Source organism: Falco punctatus (genome assembly GCF_963210335.1).
Source record: "Falco punctatus genome assembly, chromosome: 9".
NCBI lineage: Eukaryota > Metazoa > Chordata > Aves > Falconiformes > Falconidae > Falco > Falco punctatus.
Window position 1 is genome coordinate 14,962,219 of NC_137589.1, and position 22,078 is coordinate 14,984,296.

General features: G+C 35.8%; 1 protein-coding gene across 6 annotated transcripts in view; it reads right to left on the bottom strand.

Annotated features, from left to right (window-relative positions):
* Positions 1 to 472: 472 nt before the first annotated feature.
* CCSER2 (coiled-coil serine rich protein 2) overlaps positions 473 to 22,078 on the bottom strand; it is a 115,563-nt gene continuing 93,957 nt past the window's right edge. For 4 of the 6 annotated variants that reach the window (XM_080402697.1, XM_080402699.1, XM_080402698.1 and 1 more), the window contains exon 10: positions 473 to 5,698. In XM_080402697.1, the coding sequence (XP_080258823.1) occupies positions 4,877 to 5,698 (822 nt within the window). In that variant the 3' untranslated portion in view covers positions 473 to 4,876. Of the gene's footprint in view, positions 5,699 to 9,500; positions 9,541 to 14,202; positions 14,288 to 22,078 lie in introns of all 6 variants that reach the window. The other 2 variants (XM_080402700.1, XM_080402701.1) reach the window with 2 other exon arrangements.

The following is a 22,078-nucleotide window of genomic DNA, read 5'->3' on the forward strand; positions in this document are numbered from 1 at the left end:
AAGGAACTATTCAAATCATCAGCAAAATACTGATACACAGTCTGGAGGTTTTTATGAACGTTTACATGCATGCATACGTTCTATTGATTTAGACTCCTGTGGGGAAATAACTTTCTCAAAGTAATCTCTTATGGTGATAGCTTTAACTAGTTAATTGCATAAGAAAACTATAAATACTTTTCTCAGCTGAGCACTACAGGTGAAATAACATACCTTTTAAAACTAGCCACATAAGTCCTTGTTCCTCCGGAAACAATACATTAGAATGTTTAGCTTCTCTATGTCTTTTTTTCTTTTATTAAAAAAAAGTCTGACGCTAAAAGCCTGCAAGTCTGGTGGAGAAAGACAATTCCATGAGAAAACACTCCAAGTATAAGCATAATCTCCCCCTCCCCCAAAATTTCCTGTCTACAGTCCTATAATTCTGCACAATTAAAAAAAACCATACAAGTGAACAGTCAGGAGAAATGGATACTTATTAGAATTATGACTTTTATTTTTATTCACTAGAGCAACATTGAGGAAAGAATTTTTACATACAAGTTTTTTAATCAAATTTACAAGCAAATTCCAATATACAGTATTTACTCTGGCCTGGGTTAAAAAAACAAAAACAGCAAAGCAGAGAGTAAAGGTACCTCTTGTTTTAGCTAGTATTGTATTTTAAGATTTCACTGACACTGGAATTATATTGTTTTTATTGTGGTGCTTTTACAATTAAGTAGGCAGTGAGCAGCTTTACCACAACAGTGACTGAATTTCCTTGATAGCATAGTTGTAAGATTACTATACTGAGACCTACCACCAGGATCATCTATTAAATCCACTCTGCTCAGAAGAAGCCACTATAATGAGAATAGCTACAGAAGCCCAATTCAAGAACCAATTTCCATTTGTATGGCAAGAAAATGTCCATATTAAGAAGATTATGTGCTGTGCAAAACCAGAAATATTTCCCCCCAAACATGCAACCTACCCAAGTATGACACTTTATAATGTGCATATGGCTGTGACATGCAAACAAAGGAAATCACGCAACTGGTATTCAGTTTTCTAGCATCATTACAATAAATCAGCATTCAGATCGAGGATGAAATGAATTTTACTGACGTATGATGCAATCTAGTTGCTATGTCTAGTGTCAGTGCTATGAGACGTTAAGTTGAGGAACCCACATTTTTTGGAAGTTATGAAAAGATTCAGCACCTGTTTGGAATTTCAGGGCCTTTGTGATTATTTCAAGAAAGTCTAAGAGATAATATTGCACTTCTTAAACAAAAACATATGCTGGGAACATCATTAAGGGCTATGCTAGTCCTAGGGAAGTTTTGCCATCGGCCTTGATTGGCAGTAGGAAGTGCTAGCTTCAGGGAAAGGGAAGGTAATAATCTGGCTGCATCATCAGTATTAAAATTCCACAGTTAAATTAAAGTCATTGCACAACAAAAACTCAGTACATCATATGAATATTTTTAAACATGCTAGAGTGCATATCAATTCTGTGAAAGTGATGTGATGATACCTTGGAAACAGCAACACTAGCAGGGAAATTAGTTTCAAACAAAAGCCACACACAGCAGGAGGCATCTAGATTATTTTAGGCACAACTCCAAGCAATAACGCTCATTTAAAGTGCAATTCCATTTTTTTCTTTTGTGTTTATTCACTTGTTAAAATGCATAATTTTTTCTGTACACACATACGGAACAGTAGTTTAATACTTTTGTGAATATTGCACAAAAGAATGAAAAATCAAAAACAAAAAAATGGCAAAAGAAGTTTTAGAAACCTAAAAAAAAAAACCCTGAAGATATCATATCCTTTAATTGCCAATAATCTGCACCAGTACTGATGATATATCTGCACCTTCCGTAAGGTAGATAAATTACCTGAAAATACTTACTTAATCCCATTCGATAAGTTCTACACAGCGCCCTCTTATCCATCTCCCTCTAACGCCCGTCCTCACTGAAGTGAAGCTTCAAACTTCATTACTTCTCTTCCAGTTACCCATCTACTGACAGGCTTTGCTCATACTCTGGACTTACTGTACATGCAACAGAGCCTTCCCTGGTAAAGACTGAAGAGCCAAAATATGTAGTTGTCTTAAGAGGGATGCAAGGTTAATAGTTGAATACAAATACAATTCAGGCTAGAATCTGTCATCAAATCCTGCTGTCTACAGTTCAATGTCTCACTAATCTGTCAGAATAAAATGGGGAAATGCCCTAACAAGGAACAGAATCTACTCATGCTCCACTGATACAGAAAAAAAAAAAAAAAAAAAAAAACCAACCAAAAAACCCCACCCACAGAATAAGTAAATTTTTGTTCTTCCGGAAAAAAACCCAACATTAAGAGCTATCTTTTTTATGAAATCCTGATGATCTCCTTGCTTCGTTCCTTAATTTTCAGTAAGGGTGCAGATAGATAGATATCTATACTTTTACATGTAAACATAAAAATTTTAACATTACTAAATCAGGTTGGTGATACCTCCAGAATAAGAAGCAAAGAATTCATAGTGAAATCTTGTTGAAATAGCATCAAGTGAAAGTCACCTTTTAATGCAAAATCATATACAGCTAGAAATAAAATCAGCTTCTATTCAAGGAAAGTAAACTTTAAAAACCCCACCTTACATAGAAATCTGTATGGACCAGAACACAAAACAGGAATCTGATCATTCCCTTAGCAGTTTTTAAACTCCTGAGAAACACAGTTAGCTGCCAGGAGCCAGTTTTGGGGAACACAAAAAGTCAGTTTTATTTTCTTATGGAAGGTAAATGCTTACACTGAAGGCCATCTAATTCAATGCTTTTCAAGGAAAGAATTTTTCCTGGAGAATAATTGTTACAGCAATCTTGAATTGCAGTTATTTGATCCTTTATCAACTGTAACAATTAATGTCACTCTTGTTACTTCTTGCTTACATTGTCTTTGCCCCCGTTAACAGGAAGTCCTGCAGGTCTCTTATTACAGATTGACAGAAGCAGTTCTGAAACAGAACCTCTCCCCCCAACTTTCCCCCCAAGCTTTTCATTTTTCCATTTCATTGTCAGTTAAAAAAATTTACAGTGTGACAAATCCAAAAACTTTATTGGATATTAGTTACGGACTGAGAAACTTAGGTGAGAGAATTGTATTTTTTCCTTCTCCCATCCAACTAAGGTATCCATCAGAACAGCCCTAGTCAAAGGGCTTATATTACAGAAATTGAAATTAATTATGAAATGTCTATACCTATTCACTTTAATCCTTTCAAAGAAAATACTGTCATATGCCAAAGTCCTATAGCCAAAGCCTAGAAGAAACTATGACTATGTTTTGTTTTACTGACATTATATGCTGTTCAGGACCAAATCTTGAGTGAAGTTACTGTAACAACCTTCTGCGGCTGATTCTAAACCAAATCCAGAAAAAAAACCCAGCCCAATCTGTAACATCCAAGAGACAGTGATGGGAAAGAAGAGGAAAAAAAAGGAAATGGGACATAACATTAAGTTTCTGGAAAGCCTCACTGGATAGGCATATATTTCGCTCACAGGACATGTCTCATGGTCCCATATAGCTGCACCACGATGGGCATATATTTCCAGACCACTTTCAGAAAAAATACTTCTCCTAGAAAGCAGAAAAATGTTTTTTTGCTTTATTTCCCCAAAAAGCTCCTTCCCAGTTATCATGCACTTCTTTAGAAATTGAAAAAAAAAAAATACAAAAAACTCAAACCCAAAATACACATCTCTGAAAAACTCTTAAGAGTACCAGCTCTGGATTAGGACATAATAGGATTGCTCAAAGCAAATAAGTGGGGCTAATTCATTCTTTCTTGTTTTTAAAAAATAGTCGCTATTTTGATACAAGTTTTATTCTGTAAAATAGTTTCAAATCCTTACACACACGGCAAATTTTGTGCAAAACGTCGTCAGGTACTTCAGAGTCTTTCAATATTAAACAGAAATCAATAAATACAAGCAGTACAATAAAAGTTAAAATTCTAATTAAAATGCATGTTGTGCAACCTTGACGTAGGTGTCATGGACCCCTTATTCCCAGAGGCTCCCTACTTACCAATTTATAAGAGCCTATATTGGAAAATTTTGCACAAGTATCCCTAGCACTGCGTTTCAAGAATCTACCCGGTAATGTGTCTATTCAACACAATAAAAACATACCACATTCTTTCAGCAAATGATGATGTTTAAAAGAGAAGATCCATTTCACCCTGTGAAATCTGCTTATTGTCTGTGAACAGTGAAAATGGGATAAACAAAAAATAGAGCAACTTCAGACTACAGCAAAACAAAACAACACAACCCACCCAACCCAATAGATTAAATAACATTAAATATGTCAGTCTTGAGAGAATGATAAATACAAGGATTTTTGCATAGGCCTCTGGAATACAGAGTAGGAATTATGGCCAATAAAACATCTGCTAGTAAGTCTAATTTTCCACCACTCTAACCTAACGAGTACTCAGAATCAAGAAATTAAACCAAATAGTAATTTCATTGTCTAATAACTCAAACAGAGGTAAGAAATAATTTCTGCTGTCCTGAAATACACAGTGCAGCATTCTGGTATTCGTGGTCACCACAGACTTCAGTGTTTGCTTGATTACTAAAATCACTGGGCAATACAATCTTTAAGACAGACCTACATTATAATAAAATACTCTCAAGAAAAACTGCACAACTCGTAACATGAGCCTCAGAACATAACAGGATGGAGTATGCAAACACTGAAGATAAATGCTATTTTTAATATTCACTCAGGATTTGCAAGCTGCAGATAAAGCAGCCTCAAAGGCAGTCAAAACACAGGAAGTAGTTTAATTTATGGCATCATTCAAGGATATGTGGGTACGTTCTCAATGTGTCTTTGGTTTAGGGAGGCGGGAATGCCGATTAGAGGGTAAGCTATCCCCAGAATGCAAACTGGTATTCTGTGTCTGCACATTTTCTTTTCTCTGTACCAGTGGCTTTGGGATGTTAGTCTTCAAAGAGGTGTTCTGGGGCTCTGGAGATATCGGTGTGGATTTCTGACTGCTCATTTGCTTAGATTTAACAAAGGACATAGTCGGTGGGCGAAGTTTAGACACTTTCTGACTCTGTTTACCCTTTAGGTTATCCTGACCAGACGTTGGCTGTAGCAGAGTTGAACTACTTAATGGTAGAAGCTCACGCTCCTTGGAAGCAGTGGAATGATTTGCAGATCGTGTGAGAACGGCCATCGTAAGAGGCACTAAAGCATTTGGGGGCTTTGCGATTCTTAAAGTCTTTGGCCGAGAAGCCTGGTTTGTGAACAAGAGTTGACTTTTCACAGCTAATTCAGTCTGCACCTCTCTAGCATCAGCTCGTGTAGAGGTCTGAGAACAGGAACGAGATGGTAATATACCTTCTTTATTACTAGCCACCTCTCCAGGGTCTTCAGTATTTTTATTTTTCAAATTTTCCAAATATGATGCATTCTCTTCTTTTACATTTAACTGTATGCTCATTAAAGAGTTTACATCATTCAGGCTATTTGTGAGGGAGACATTTGCAGCATTTTGATTCTGATGATTGCTATTTTCATGCAGACGATGTTTAGGATATTCACTGTGGGCCTCGATATGTGGCATTTTTATTAGTTTTCCCTGGGCGAGGTCTGTGGAACTGGGAAGGCTGCTGGAAGGCTGTAGTACTTGAGGCTGTTAAAGAGAAAATATAATAATATATTAGGCAAAGAAAACACCAGAAAACGTTCTGAATCCAACGTGTGCTGACTGGATGCTTGATAAGGGCTGTATATCTGTTTGTTTTTTTTTTTTTAAATAAAAACTTTGACTTTGGCAAAACAGGATGATTCATGGGACGCGTACAAATGTAACTTGTAACTCAAATGGAAAAAAGTATACCAGCACTGAAATACACAACAACATAAAGACAAAAAAGAAAATAATTAGTTTAAAAGAAACATGAAAAAGGCATGGTTGATGGTTTCACCTAAATCTGCAGTAAGAACGGCATGTGAGTACTCATCAATTCTGATTGAAGTGCTTAATAAACAAATGCAATGGCTATCAGGCTGTATCCATCTTTGAATTTCTGTTTGCCACATATTCAAGTTAGCTATCCCAAATTTTTGTCAGTGTTCCATACTGTACAGTAGGAAGAGAGTTTAATGGACCACATGAACTTACAGTGCATTTTCCTTGCCTTACTGAGGTCAGAAACTTTGATACAGGTGTGTTGTAAATAGGCTACCGATGAGACCTACGTAACTTTTATCTTGAATGGATTTCAAAGTGGCTCATAAAGAAGCCATCTCCAGCAAGAGAGTACAACAGAGTACACGTGAAGCTAAAGTTCATATACTACTGCACTGATAACCGAGGGATAAAGATAACTTAATGAAGAATTGACATTTTATCAGAAGGTACAATCTAATCAGGCATGGATCAGACAAAAGAACTGCCAGTACCTCTTCTGGGTCACTTCTATTTTCTTTGCTCTTCCCTGCAAAAAGACTTTGAAGATTATTGTGTGTACTAGCTCCACAAACATATCTTAGACCTCCAACTTGTATTCTTAGAAGACTTTAGAAGAATTATTAATGATTGTGCAATTCATGGCAAAACCCCAAACCTACTAAAATAAGCCGTAGTTTTAGCAAGTTTCAGGTTTGGATGATTTTCTCATTTTCTTCGTAAAGGAGAGGAACCAAACTATTACAAGCTAGTCTTATCCCTAAACTACTTGAATTCTTACCAATTGACAGATTGCATGTACATAGTAAACAGGCATATATAACATTTGTTTACTAGTGAAATACAGTCAGAAAAAAATAACCAATGTTTGTCTTTAAGAGATTTGACTAAAAATGTTACTTCAGTTGCTCTCTTGAATTATTCACAATTTCTAAATAATTGGCTTTCTCATTTGTCTGGTCTTTTTAGTTCTTCTTGGAATTAACAGGAAGAACGCAATGATAACTGTGCATGCCCAAGTCCTGCTACATTTTCAGGACAATAGCATGTCTCAGGATTCTTTTTTTTTTTTTTTCCCCTTCTATTTTTCCCTAGCAGAATTACTATTGAACATGGAATCCTCAAAATTCCTAAAAAAAAAAAAAAAAAAAAAAAAAAAAAAAAGAGAGATTGAGAAACCTAGGTATTTCTGTCTAATTTTAACTTATTAGCAGTTTCTCCCTTTAGAATATACCAGAGTTCTACCTGTAAGCAAAGGCAACATCTACACTGGACCAGTGACATCAGCAAGTCATAGACAGGTAAGTGCAAATATGTTGAGTAGTCTGAATACGATTGTTTTGGAAAAAGAAAGGAGGAAAAGACAAAAGAAAAAATAATTTAAAATGGTGTCAAATGAATATCAAAACATTATTTCTTATGTGACCGAAAGTAGTTTAACTTTGTGAAGACTTCTTAACCAAGCAATCCTACAATAAGGAAGTACTAAATACAATAATTCAATATATTAAGAGAGTTACAGCTTAAAAAGAAATGAATCCTCCAGATATTTTTGTCATTTTTCAGTGTTTATGTAATGAGTTACAGAAGACATTATCCTTTGAGCTTAGAAGCTGACAGACAGATGTTAGCCAAAATGATTTATTAACTTGAGACCTCACCTGCAAAACAAAACTGCTAAAAATGAATTCAGAAACCAAAGCATACCTGATTCCCATACAAATATTTTGACAAATAAATCAAATTTCCTAATCCTACCTGAAGCACAAAATTAGTACATTTATAGCAGAAAATATTATGTCAAATTCTAATACATAAAAATAACTGTCAGGGAACTTCCCTCCTCACCTAGAAAGGGTCTCTACATGCCAGTCTTCAAAAACACAGATAAGTATCTCATCTGAGCGTTAGAAATCCTAACTTTATACCAAATAATCCTAGTTATACTAATCAGTAAAATGAAAAACTTGTCAAGTTAGAGAAGAAACTAGATTTGTATGGAAATTTGAGTTAAACACAAAAACATCTGAAACGAGCAAAACAGCAAGCTTCCAATAACCTATTTTGAGGGTTTTTAACAAAAACTAGGTAATATTTGAGCTTTTCCACTCAGACAATTTTGCATTTTTACATACCAAAATAGCCAAATATACATTTTCCTCATTATCCTTCATACCCTAAAAAGGTCTAAGCAGCTTAACGTCCAGAAAGTTAGAAATTCAGAGGTAGAAAACAGCTACATGCTCAGAATTATGAGGACACTACAGCTATGGTATCACTTTTGCCAAGCTGTTTTAAGTACTGTACTGTTTTCTAATTTTGTATTTCTACTTAGTCAAAGTCTGTCCAATCATCACAATTCCAGATTTTAATCTCTTCCATTTGCTATATGCATTAACAGTCAGATGACACTACAAGCAGAAAAACGCAAGCAACAGTTCACAAGGCATCTAACACTGGAAACTGCGTTATCTTCATCCATAGCTTACATCTTTGCTCATACACAAGTTTTCCTTTTACTAGGGAAGTCCTAATACATTATGACCCTGTTATTAGTCAAAATCACCAGTCGGGAGAAGAACTAGTATTTGGTAAATTCCATCACAAGAAGGAAGGGGAATAGAAAGATAAAGAAGCATTCCACCTTCTAGACATAGTAATACATTTCATGGAAGTCTTGACACCTGCATTGTTTTGAGTATACTTCTGCTAATACTTCAGGGTGGGTCAAACCATGACTTGGTGTAGACTGTCATGCTAACCACAGTTCTATTTTTCTTCCATAAAGAAAAATATCCATGGGAGCAAGCATCCACATTCCTTTGGGATGCTCCTAAAATGTGAAGTTGGACTCTAAAACATTTTGACTACAATGTAACTGCAGAAAACTAGTTCTCCTCAAACCGAGAGTACATTAGACAAAATGCTTTCTGCACATGCTCCTTTTTGCACAAGAAACAGACTCTTCTGCACTGGCAAGAGCTTCAGAGACTTGCATGTATTGATGCACCAATCAAAATTACTAAATTACAGTCCCCACCACATTAGCTTAAGACACTTTTCTCTTATTTCTCTCAAGTAAAACTGGCTGTTGCATCATCCAGAGAAAAATGACAACATATCCACAGAGAGGATTACCATTACTATGCTGTTACTAAACCACTGAAATCATATTAGCTTTGTGTTGGAAAACTGATTCAAGTATGTTATACTGATAAGGAAGTGATAAAGAAGTGAAATCGATGTGGTCATGACAGTGATATTTATCACAATATCACCACTTTTGCTTTGGTTATTCTGTATCTCTAACTTCGATCCCCATCTCAATTCCCTATATAATACCTCTATAGAATTAAATAAAGGCGTTTTCTCCCTGCAGTATTTTGAGGAATGAGGGAAGTGAAGCAATGAGAAACTTGAGAATTGCATGCACATCTCCAGTAGACATGCATCATGCATAGGAAAAAAAAAAAGCAAAAATGTGTGAGGAGGAGATGGGAAGAAATCTGAAGTTGTACTGTACCACGCTTTATCACAGAAGTAATGGACTAACTTCTCAACTCCTTGCCAATGGCATAATGGGAAAGCAGAGACAAGAAAAAGACAAGGACAATGATGTCAGAGGACCAAGACAAAACAATGAGCAATTGCCATGACAGAACTGCAACTTATAACCATTTCATTCACGATTACCATGTCCCCCATTGGTTTTTTATCCACCTTCCAGAAACAAAGGTAGCAATTGTGTTGAAGTAATGCAGAACAAATATTTATAGCAAGACCTGCACAGAATACCTGTGCTCTTATAACTTGAAGTCTTTTAACACAGTTAGTATCTTACACTTAAAATACTGCTTAGAGCTGTAACTAGAATTTGTGTGTATGATTACAACTGTACACATAATATTTGCATCCACGCACATACATGTTAGATACCTGAGAATGAACACCAATGTCATAAGACACACTGTGTTACATGTTCTGATTGTGTTGCCCATACTGTTTAATAACCCATCTTCCTAGCAACTCATGAGCTTGAAGAGACTCCAAACTATCACTATTTTTTTTTTTTTTTTTTTTTTTTTTTTTTTTTTTTTTTTTTTTTTGGATGGGGGGACAGGGCAAAGGAAGTCCTGCCACGGAACTTTTTCATTTTCTGATCATTCCTGACACCCCTTATCTCACTGCCTTGGCACAGGATAAGCTATCATTTCACAGGCCTTCAAATGAAGACACAGCCTTGCTGAAAGGCTAAATGGGAAAGCTCTCATTTTCTGTCTCTGGAAAAGAAAAAATAATCAATATTTCACACCATCAATCTGTACTATCTGCCAATACCTTCATTTTGGAACTTTTTTTTTTCCCCCTTCTCCCTTTTGGCTAGCTATACTATCCCCGTATTTCAACACTGTAAAATAGGATTCCACAGTATGTAATATGACTTCAAATAATTCAGCCCCCCCCCCTTTTTAAAACCACCATTCACCACAGCATGAGGGTGTAAAATAATTGCTAATACAGCGTATTGTTGGTTTTTTTCTGCATAGTCTGTATAAAATCCCCAACTTAAATAAAAATACCATCTTTCTCAAAGAAAAAATACTGAAATTAATATATAATTACATCAAGGCAGGCATTTCATCCATAAGTACAGAAATACGTGCAAACAGAAAAATATGACCATATGTAAAATTTTGTTGGCAAATAATACTTAGTTCGGTACAAGAGATACTTCTTTTGTAGTCCAACCTGCAACTACCCAACTTTGGAGAAGAGAGTTTTTCTTAAGACACTTCTTCACACAGATGTAGACTTGTTTCTCAGAGGAAAAATAATTACGTATAAAGGACAGTAATGTAATGCTTCCAGGACATTTTTAATAATTTGATGGAGATTCAACATGAATTGTAGAACTGCCAAAAGAATACCTGAAGCAACTTCATTCTGCTAACACCAACACTGTACACCCTACAATGAACCTGAATCAGTCATAAAGGTTTTGGAAACATTTCATACTGTGAAGCAACATACCTTTGTTAAGAAAAAAAACCAACCCACAAAACCAAAAACATGAAAAATCAAAGCCTGGACCTGTTCTAGTCGATGTGCATACAGCAGCTTTCCTGTTCATGATAAAAAACTATGTGTCACCTGCTAGAATTCTTATGTTATCTTCACTTCTAATACTTAGATAAAAAAAGTCTAAGTACTGTGCACTTCATGGGAAAAGCATGTGGAGATGTGAACAACTGCAACGCTTGAGTAACAAAACAGTTTTCATCAGTGTTTCCGTTTGGAGAAGCACTTGGGGCTAGGGGCCTAGGCATAGTGGTATAATATTCTTTTATTACAACAAGAGTTTTTAATTGGTTCATTGACAATATGTATTCTAAATGCTGTGTTTCTAGAGCTGCATCATTAAAGCTCCAGAATACAAATGCTGAAGTTCTAAACTGTATTGAAGAAAGCTTGCTTTGTCATCAAATTAGATCTCATAACCAAGAGAAAAATAAAGGACCGTTACATAAGAGTTGTGTTCAAGACACATATGGGAATCATCAGCACAAACACCATATCATTTTGTTAATAAAAATAACAAAAATCAATGTACCATTATTAAAATGTTTATGAAATACAAAACGCTGAGTTGTTTCCAAGGCTGTTGAAACAACATGAAGTTAATAAATGTGAAAGTATTAAAAATTAATTTTCATTGAAAGTGCAAAACATCCAATTCTAAAGTGTGTTAACGAAGTGCAACAATATGGTAAGTTCACAGGGAATTTAAGCAGTAGGCATGCCAACAATTCAGCTGGTGCTAATAGAGAAGAACTGTAAGCATATTACAGTATTGTAATATTATGTAGCAGGGATATATTACCTGTCCTGTACAGCAACAGTAAAATTATTTTTAGTTGTTTATATACTGTAATATATTTAGAAGATGTAATATTGTTTACAGATTTATACCCTCATAACCTACAGTGCTCGTAAGTGATCTACGTATCCATCAGCTACTAACAGCATAGTGAAGAAACCTGCAGTATTCCCAAGCGCAGATGATATTTTAGGTTCAGGATCCAGAAGTTTGAGAAGAAATGCTTGAATTCCAAGATCTCCAGACACAAACCACAGCCAAACAAGAACTGAGAATACTTCACATTCCCATCACCTTCTCTATAATATTGCAAAAGAAAACTAACACTGACTTTAAGGCTGTCTTTATTATTATTATTCCTATTCTCGGTGATGATACCCAGCTCCCCACTTGCCTCAAAATCCCATATTGGGCATTCTATACTAGCTCAAAAACCAGCAGACCTAAAACCACTGAACCAAGGGAAGTAGTAATAAGGAGAAAGACCACCTAGTAACGTTCTTTATGAGACTCCTCATGCAGCGGCTGATTTTGCAAGAGTGTCAGTAGAAACATCCAAGAAACCTCCTATTTTATACCGTATTTCTTATTCTCAGTATTTACTATTTGATCAAACGTAAAATTTACAGAAAAAGGGTAGGATCACTCAGTTACAGGAAACATTTCTTTTCCTAAGCAATAGGTTAATTGTAATTTAGGTTAATTAGTCAAAGGCCAGTTTTCATCTGCTTTATTTCCTTTACTAGCAATTCGTGGAATTTAACATGTAAGATTTATGCTAAAAAAAAAAAATCCAACCTGCTTTAACAATAAAAGCATGCTACAGAATCCCTGAATAAGAAGCTACTGCCATTAGCAGAGGAATGAGATGGCGGCTTACAGAACTGCTAAGAGATTAGCCAAGTTTTCTTCAGTTAAGCAGTCAACATGAATGATGTGACACCAGAGGCACCCATCTGGCAGTTCAGACACCATCCTCCTATTCCAACTCTCCGATCAGTAAGCCCCAAACCCGTGACATTTATATGCTACTCAGGTCTAAAACTGGTCTTAAACTCAGACTCCCTGCTGACAGGACAGCAAAGCAGCCAGGCTGTGCTACTGCTGGGCCTCTACCCAGATAGAGAAGATGTAATGATTGGCTTTGGGGGTTCTACATTCCTTACACACACACACAAAGTTCCACATCAAACACCACAGGAGAATGAAGCACATACCTCGATTGCATAGAGAAAAGCCTATGAAACAGGCTGTGCATTCCTGATGGGTTGCTTAAATGAACATTGTCACAGAAACATCAAGAGAGTATTTGAAACACAATTTACAGATTACTTCACAAGGTATTTTTTTCTTGTAATTGAAATAAATTAGGATTATTGCAATGTAAGCTTAGTTTCTCAAGATTCAGGTTACTCTTCCAATCTCCATTGGCCCTGGAAATCTTAACTTTATTTCCATAATTTTACTTTTCCCCTTTATTTCTTGTCCAAATACACTCTTGGGCTTTGCTAGGCAGTCAAACACACTGTAATTCTCAAATTACAGTACATTTTTAAAATATAACTTTAGCTTTATGAACTAGTTATATTTCTTCAAACAATTATCTGTTTATAATGCAATACCAAAGCACAAAATAAGACTTACCATTTCTCTATGTCTACGTAAGCATACAGTTTTAAAATCAGCAATTGTCTTTTGTTTTGCAGATCCAAGCCAAGAGAACAAATGCATCTTATATCAGCCCACATTGTAGCTAGCACATAAGGAATGTTAAGAAATCATGCAATTTCTGCAACAGCCACTTCAATGTATTAGAAGCCTTTTTTACAACAAATACCAAGGGGGGGTGGGGAGGAAATTAGTTTCAGGAAAGCCATTCTGAAAAGTTAAGGAAACTTCTTCTAAGAGGCAATGAAAATGATACTTTCGTTTATACCAACATTTTTATGTACTTCCACAACATATGTAAATACATCCACATATGCACGCGTGCAGACTTATGAGCAAACGGGACACATACACAAACAGGATAGTATATTACAGCCATGAAAAAGAAAGGGGAAATGCAGCAAGCAAGATTTATGTTAAGACAAGACTGGAAACAAGGGCCTACTCAGGGTTGCCTGAAGAACTGCTGAAGTAAATCAGCATTTAATAACGGTTATGAAGCTTTAAGTTGTAGCTGCTTATACGCTGGCTGAAGGAAGTGTTTTGGTTAGCCACAGACTATTGTGTATGCCTGTAAATCTGCCTGAGAAAGGAGGATACTACGAGATGAACAGTGCGTGCAAAGGGGAAGCTTCTACTGGAACACGGTGAGGGAGATGAGTGAGAGGTACAGACTCACTCTGTCTGCGGTGCGGTGGAACAGTCCGAGGGATGCCCTGGAATGAGCCCTGCCAGGGAGAGAAGGAGGGAGCAGAATACCCACCCTGTGCAGAAAGAGAGAGGGGGAGAAGTATAATAAAAAAAGAGAACAGGGAAAAACAAGACACCAAAAAGCCACACCATTCTTTTTTTTTTTTTTTTTTTTTTCTCCCAGAAATGTATTATTATATATCCCAGTTGTTCCACTTTGTAAAAGTAAATGCTACAGCCTAAAGCCCAGCGGAAAAAAGTCATTGTGATGCCCTATACTAGTCAGAAATCTTACAAAATACCTCCATGTTTGTTCAATATATATGCACACATTTCTGTTAAAGATGTTTTTAAGGGAAAAGTACAGGACCTGAGCTTTTCATGTTAAAAATACATACCAAAATTTGTATTTTTAGAGATTTCAAAAACATTTCAAAGATGCCTCACCAAGCAGTAAGTTGCTTAATACTAATCTACTGGAAAACCAGTCAGCTTTAGTTTACAACAAAAAAAATTTTAACGCATCAAAACAGATTTTCTAGCAAATCCTGGTGCTTTAGAGTCCACTTCACTCATAATTTTATTGAATGTGAAATAAAAGAGGTGGCATAACTGTTTTCCTTGCACTTTGAGTCTTCTATTACAGGATCAGAGAACTGTGTACATCAACACCATGCTGGGTTTGCCTGTCAGGTATTTCAGATCACCACAAAAGTGACACATTGTGGTTGCTGCAGTCTCAAAACCAGAAGAACTAGCTTTATGCAGTCTATAATTTTTCTCCATACCCTTACATTTAAAAGAAATCTATCCAAGCTGGAACTGCCCTCTTAAATCACGTAAGTGTTGATTTCCTATTTCAGCAAGATAGGTTTACCATCCTTTACCATCCCTTCACCATTTAGCAGCTGAAAACTTCCTTTTCCATGAGTTCAAGAACATTGGTGCTAACAACTGCCATCACCTCCTGGCTACCAGTAACCAGCAACCAGTTGTAGCTACTCTTTCAGACAGCAGGCTTAAAAGATCTGAATGAACATCTGTATCAAAGAAAACAGGAACACAGTTCACCCCTTCTCCCTAGTTTCTCTGCTGGCATATCTGCTGTAGATCATGCTGCCAGTGCTGGACAAAGTATTTTATTTCCATGCTTATTTGAAAGAATATTAAGCGTCACATTTTTTCCTATAAAGAACTGTTCTGCTTTTATTTATCCTAGAATAATTTTTAAAACTTCCCTGACCTTTCAGTTATATTAATCTAATTAGATTTTATCCACTGCTATTTCAAGTTTCAGTACTGCCAAGATGTAACTTAAGACATGCATTTAATAAATTCTTAGAATTTGCTAGCCAGAACACTTTTAAACTAGAACAGGAAAAAAATTAGACAAAACTTCTTTATTCTTTTTCAGAAGTTGAGATAAAACAATTATTGGAGCAAAATCCAAGGAAAAAAAAAACCAAGTTCTTTAATCTGATTATCTCTAGATAGAGGAGATATTGATTACCTAAATTGTTCTTACAGTCCTCCATCAGTAGCCATTAAGGTCAACACAATTTTTAGACAGCTGCATTAAAGGCCAACAGTACTAGCTTTAGTCATGTTGCATCAGCCAAGTAGGTATTAAATACGGAAATATGCCTTGGAACAAGATTAATCAATCAATGATAAAAGGTTTGGATTTTCACAGTGCTGTACAAAAGAACACTTAATTTTTCAGGCTTGTTCACATTTCATCCGTAATTGTGTCAGGGTAGTGGAACAACAAAAATACTTTCCATTCTTTCAACGTAACTGAATATCTAGATAGTAAAAAGCACAGTATCATTGATTATAGGTCTCATCTTGTAGAGACTTGTTTGAGTTGCCAATAGGCTTTTTCCAGACTACTTTGAAATTTTTAACACATTAAATTAAGAAGGGAGGTGAAGTTTTAGATACTTTCCCTTTCTCTCTCTAAAAAGAGATATTAGGACGAGTACAAGCCAGCTGAGCTACATAACAGTTAAGTTACTGTTGTGTTGTAAAAGCAGAGAAATATTTAGATGTCTTGATGCATTCCAGTATGTTTAAGCATCCTTATTAGCACTTCAAAGCACAGCACTACAGTACAGTCTTCTCAATAATTCTTCATGGTATTTAATCATTACTCTGACTGGAGAAGAAAATGAAAGTGCAAGTAACTTGCTTCAGTGTTTTGCCTGCTAAACAGAACTCCTCTCCAGACGCTGTTCAATTCCCTTCTCCTGAATGCTGGAGAACGGTCTATAATCTGAGAAGCAGAAGAACTAAATCTTCCTTTGACAGCAATCTTGAGTTTACACTGCTCCATAGAGGTGTACATCAAATAAATGGCATATTTCTTATTTGTAAAAAAAATCGTAACAGGTATCGTTATGTACATCAAATAAGGTAATTAAGATCAACATCAATTGAACCAAGGACAAGAAATACAGCACTGGGCATTTATTAAAATGGGTGTTATGACTTACACTGATTTTACAAATTATAAAGGTTGTATCAGTCCCATAAATACAGCATGTTAAGAGAAGTGTCTGCAGATAAACCTGTTTCATGAAAAGATGACTTTTAACAGTTTTTTTACAAAACTCCAGCAAATTTAGTGCTTTCTCCTCTAAACAACTCACATCCATCCCCTTCTATTAGTTAAATGTGTGCTGAGGTTCCCAAGAAATGCAATAAAGAGGGAGAAGGGGGGGGAAGAAATACACACTAGTGAGCACATCTCTGACTGTAGTACATATTAAAAATGCACAGAAAATGTTTCCTACTAAACATAGGAAAGAAAAACCTGAATCACAATTTATGTTTATTAAAAAGCCTGTAAAACTCATAAGCAAGCAATATTAGAATTGAAAGATGACAACATTACTTACCTCAGCTTTTATGAAAAAAAAACCTAAAATATTCAATGGGATTCTGAAGCCTAGTCTGGTGCAAGTCTTTCCACTTGCACTGTAAAGTTAAACAGCACTCGGAACAGTTCCTCCCCAAGCTGTTATGTGCATCCAGCCACTAAACTTAAATCCCATTCCTCTCCTTTCCCAGATACCGAATTGTGAAATAGCAAAAGAATCCCAAAAGAGAAGCTATTCAGAATTTTAAACACCAGGCAAAACAGGAGACTCGGGAGTGGAAAAGCTGAAGTGGGAGCAGCTGAAAGCAAGCAGCCTACAAACCAGAACAAAATGATGAATGTTCTTCAGAGATGCTGATGAATTGTATAATTGCTGCTAAACACTTTATGGTTCTGACCCTAACTGCACTGGAAAAGCTGGTGGATTTTGTTTGGGTTATTGTGGTGGGTTTATTTTGTTAGTTTGGTTGTGGGGTTTTTTTGTTTGGTTTTTTTTTGTTTGTTTGTTTGGTTTTTTTAAGGCTACTATGAAGATATTAAGGCCAAAGTTTTCCATTGCAATGGAATGCAAAGGAATTGAGAGACCTCAACCTTAGAATAAGCAATCACATGAACATAATCAATTGCTTCTGTCAGAAAAGGACAGGAGAAATATTTCTAAGTTATTGCTGCACAGTAATTTTAGCCAACAGCCAAATATTTCAGCTCTTTTCCCAAGGATACACCAATACCCCAAAATGATACTGCTTTTAAAAAAGTCTTTTCTCCTGCAGAAACGCAAATACAGGAAAGACCCATTTTCATCTGTAAAGCTAGAGCCCTCGAGCACTTCCATGAAAAGACTATTTTTGCTGCATCTCACCCAGCACTGCCAGTTCTTAAACTCAGAGCTACACATCATGACCAAACCTAGAACAAGAGTTCCAAGTATCAACACAAAGAAAAAGTTTCTCTTCGAAAGTATTCAAGTCTAAAGAAAAAGAAGATACCCCAGTCATGTGCTGGTTTATAATAAACCAAAAAGAATTGCCAGTGAAAGGTTTAAAGGACCTCTTTTCCGTTTATATGCCTACATGTTATGCACTGTCACTGTAACAGTAAGAAACAGGCGCAGAACATTACTGTCTAGGTCCACCTATGGTTCTGTCTCACCATGAACATACGTTTTAATAGATCAGCAAGCAAACGGCAGAGCACTGGACAATGACAGAAACGTAGGCACAACGGGAAGATAAACACTCATGTAGTGACTAGGCTCCAAATGTGGAAGCTTAAATTCATAGTTGCAGAGTTAAAGCATATAGGACGTTTAAGGCTAAGGTGGTAGGAGATACCAAAACCAAAAAGACAACAGTACACAAAGACAGCTCAAATATTACAAAGGTTCATCAAAACAATTAATGTGGAAGGCTTTGGAACAACAAACTGGAACGATAATGAAACAGAAGGCAAAGAATATCTCAGTGCACAAGTACAAAAGAGATACAGCAAAGAACAAAAACATGCATGCTCCCATGCAAACTGAAAGGTTTTGTTGTCATTTTATCAGAGACAAGAATGAACCTATACACGTTTAGGAAGCAAAGCTTATTCTCGCTGTGTACTGCTCTGATACCAAGGAGAAATATCAGCTTTTACTGTATGCTTTCTGCTATTGCAGGACATGGGAGAGCACCCATGAACTAGGAGGAGTTGTGTTATGCTAAGCAACTGGACCACAAGGGTCAGAATCTTTTACAGACACCTTCAATCAAATTCAGGACTTAGTAGTTTGCTTATGTGTCTTTTAGTTCTCGCCATATGCAAACAACCTTTCAGCCTGAGAAATGAAATGATTTGTCAACATAAACTTGACATTTAACCCCTCTAGCCTCAAAATCTTAACAAATATTATCAATAATTAGCATTACAGAAACAATACTGCAAAGGCTGCAGGACAAATGGAGCAATGGCTGCTCATGTTTCTTCCCTCTAAGCTTTGTCCATCGACATTTATTTCTTCAGGTAATTTCATCTTCAATACCTTCTTCCAGGTTTGGGTTTTTTTCTTCCATGATAGTTAAACAATAGACAAATTAACAGGAAGCGAACGCCATATGAAAGATCTATAAGAAATCCTTCTAGAAAAATCATGGTCTATCTTGTCAGCGAATATGTGTACAAGCCTTTATCTTAAGGGTGGCAAACAAAAAAGTTTCCTTCTAAATTACTGTCTATAGAATCAGTCACTTAAGTTTTGAGCATACTGTCAGGGAACTACTAACAAGAAATACCATGCGATATACACAATAGCTAGATAACAGGTAGCTACCTATTAACTTTTAATATGCCCAATTTTCTAAACATTTTCAGCCACTAGGTTTTATTACACAAATGCCACGTTTCCAGTTACAGAGCTTCTGTTTCTGTACATATTTACCTTTAAATAGGAATGGGAAAAAAAAAAAAAAAAAAAAAAAAAAAAAGTACTTTCAAAAACTGTAGCCCCTAAAGACAGTAACCCCAGACAAGTTTATAATCACATCGGGATGGGACACTTTCTAGAAATATCTGGTAAGAAAGAAAGAAACAGTTAAGAACATAACTTCTTAAAAAGAATATGACATTCACTTGTCTATTTACTGGGAGAACAATGAAGTGATGAGAAATACTGGGTATTTCAAATGGACAGCAGAACCACAATAAATTCTCGCAATTCACATAGTCTTAAATTCTTGACTGAAATCTTTCAATAGCCGATTTCCACTCTCACTGTTTCCTAGTTCATTCTAGCATCTATTCTTTATGAAACACTACATTAACAGTGTTCATTAAGCACATTTCTGGAAGCATTTAAAGCATTTCTTGAAACAGTAAATTACTGTGTGTTCCTAGACTGTTTTTTATACTTCAGGAATCAACACATCATATCATTGCTGCTAGAATTTATAAACTGCCAGAATAATCTTGAAAGTTATGATAACCAAACTGAAGTAGCTTCCTGATATTCATCATCACTTAAAGTGACTAGCAGGTCAACACAGGAAAAAATGAAAAATTAAATATTCATCAAGTTTGATAACTATTACCAAACTTAAAGAAGCAAAAAGCTTATACACCTCAAAGGAGCTATTCTCTCATTGCCAAGACGTCATTTGTAATTTAAATTTTTAAAATATGTAGTCCATATAAAAATTTCCTAATTTCATAAACGTTAACTACACTTCATGATTCACACCACATTTAGGACCAATAAACCTGATTTCTCCAAGCCTGTACTCTCAGTTCAAGACTATTCTATTATACTTCACAGGAATGTTAACAAAGAGGAACAATTATTTTAAGCCTTTTTTTTCAGTGAGAATACATTTTACTCTGGTATCTCCTGCTGTTTCCATTTATCCTGCCACAAGAAAAACAGAACCAATTGTCTCTCCTTTCTATTGAAAGCAACACTATGTCATAGGGTTCCAGATCAAAAATTATTTCACACCAAGGTTTTTTCTACTTTTTACTTCTGTTAAGTCATGAAAGGAAGCATACAAATGCATGTTAGCAGAGGAACTATTAAACCAGAAAGTGGAGGTCTGATTATTAGAACCAAAACTTGGCTACAGCACCAAGACTATTGTCCTCCTTTAGGAGCTCTTTTATGTGGGATTTCCTATCAATTTCTGTTTGCTTACAGAAAAGCTGTAACTTACAGTTATGCAAATGAGAAGACATTTAAAAAACCAAACCCACACATCCAGCTAAAAATTTTTCCACTATCATTTACAAATAAAAGCTCCTTCAGTGTATTTTGAAAATTTGTCAATACTTCATGAATTTTCCTAATTGCTTTATAAATTTTCAAGAGAAACTTTACATTTAGACAAAAATACTGAGATGGTTACAATGCACAACATATGTCTGTAGACAGATGACCATTAGTTAAGTGTATCATATACATACGCATATCTATAACCACACACACACACACCCCTAACCATGAAAAACAGCAGAGGGTTTTTGGGGGGAGTTTTTTGGTTTAGTTTTGGTGGTGGTGGGGTTTGTTCGTGGTTTTTTGTGACTTTTTTTTTAAAGATTGCCTCCCTTAACCTGTACTTGCTCACGACAAAAGAGCGTCTATTTCAACAAAACTACTGAATGTTGTAAAAGAAATATACTGACCAACCAACCTGGCCAAAACAGTCAATTTGGCTAAATGACTCCTTTCCCCCAAGATACAAACTCACATTCCTCATTTTCTCCAATATCTTCAAACAACCTGCAGTATTAATTCATCAGACAAACTAATGGTTCTGTAGTTAGCAACTAAATTTCAATGGTTACTAATCTGTTTCTGAATTTAATTGGAAAATGAGAGAGGAAAAAAAAAGAACATGAAAACAACAATAGCCACTAACCTAGTAATAGTATTAATGCAGAAAAACATCAAATGAACACCACACATATGAAATTAAACCTTGGGAAAAAGACACAACAGAAGTGCTCAAAAGCTCTAAAGGAACAGGAAAAGAGACAAATGGGATAAAGACACTACACACACATTCCGGAACAGGGGTGTTGGAACAAACTCAAACCTACTCATGGATATGATCTTTTTACTTTGGGTTCTTATCAGAGAGAAAATTGTTCAAAAGCATGGTCTCAACAGAATAAAGCTGTTTGCTAGTAACTGGTGAACATACAATGTGATGGTATTTCTATCCTAGCACTATATATTTAAGATTAATTATAGAAGGATAGCAAGTTTGATTTATCTTTACTGCAATCTCACATCAAGTAACTCAGGGTAAAAACAAAGAAACAAAAATCTAACCCATTTTTAACCTTTTAAAGACATCTCTTTGGATCTTCAAACTATGTCTCTAGTTAGAAAATACTATTTGCTAGGGACTGACAAAAGCTTTGCTCAGAATTCAAAAACAATTCCTTATTATTATATAATATCACATGTGTTACACCTCCCCCATCTGCAGTATTGAGTTCGTGTTCCAGG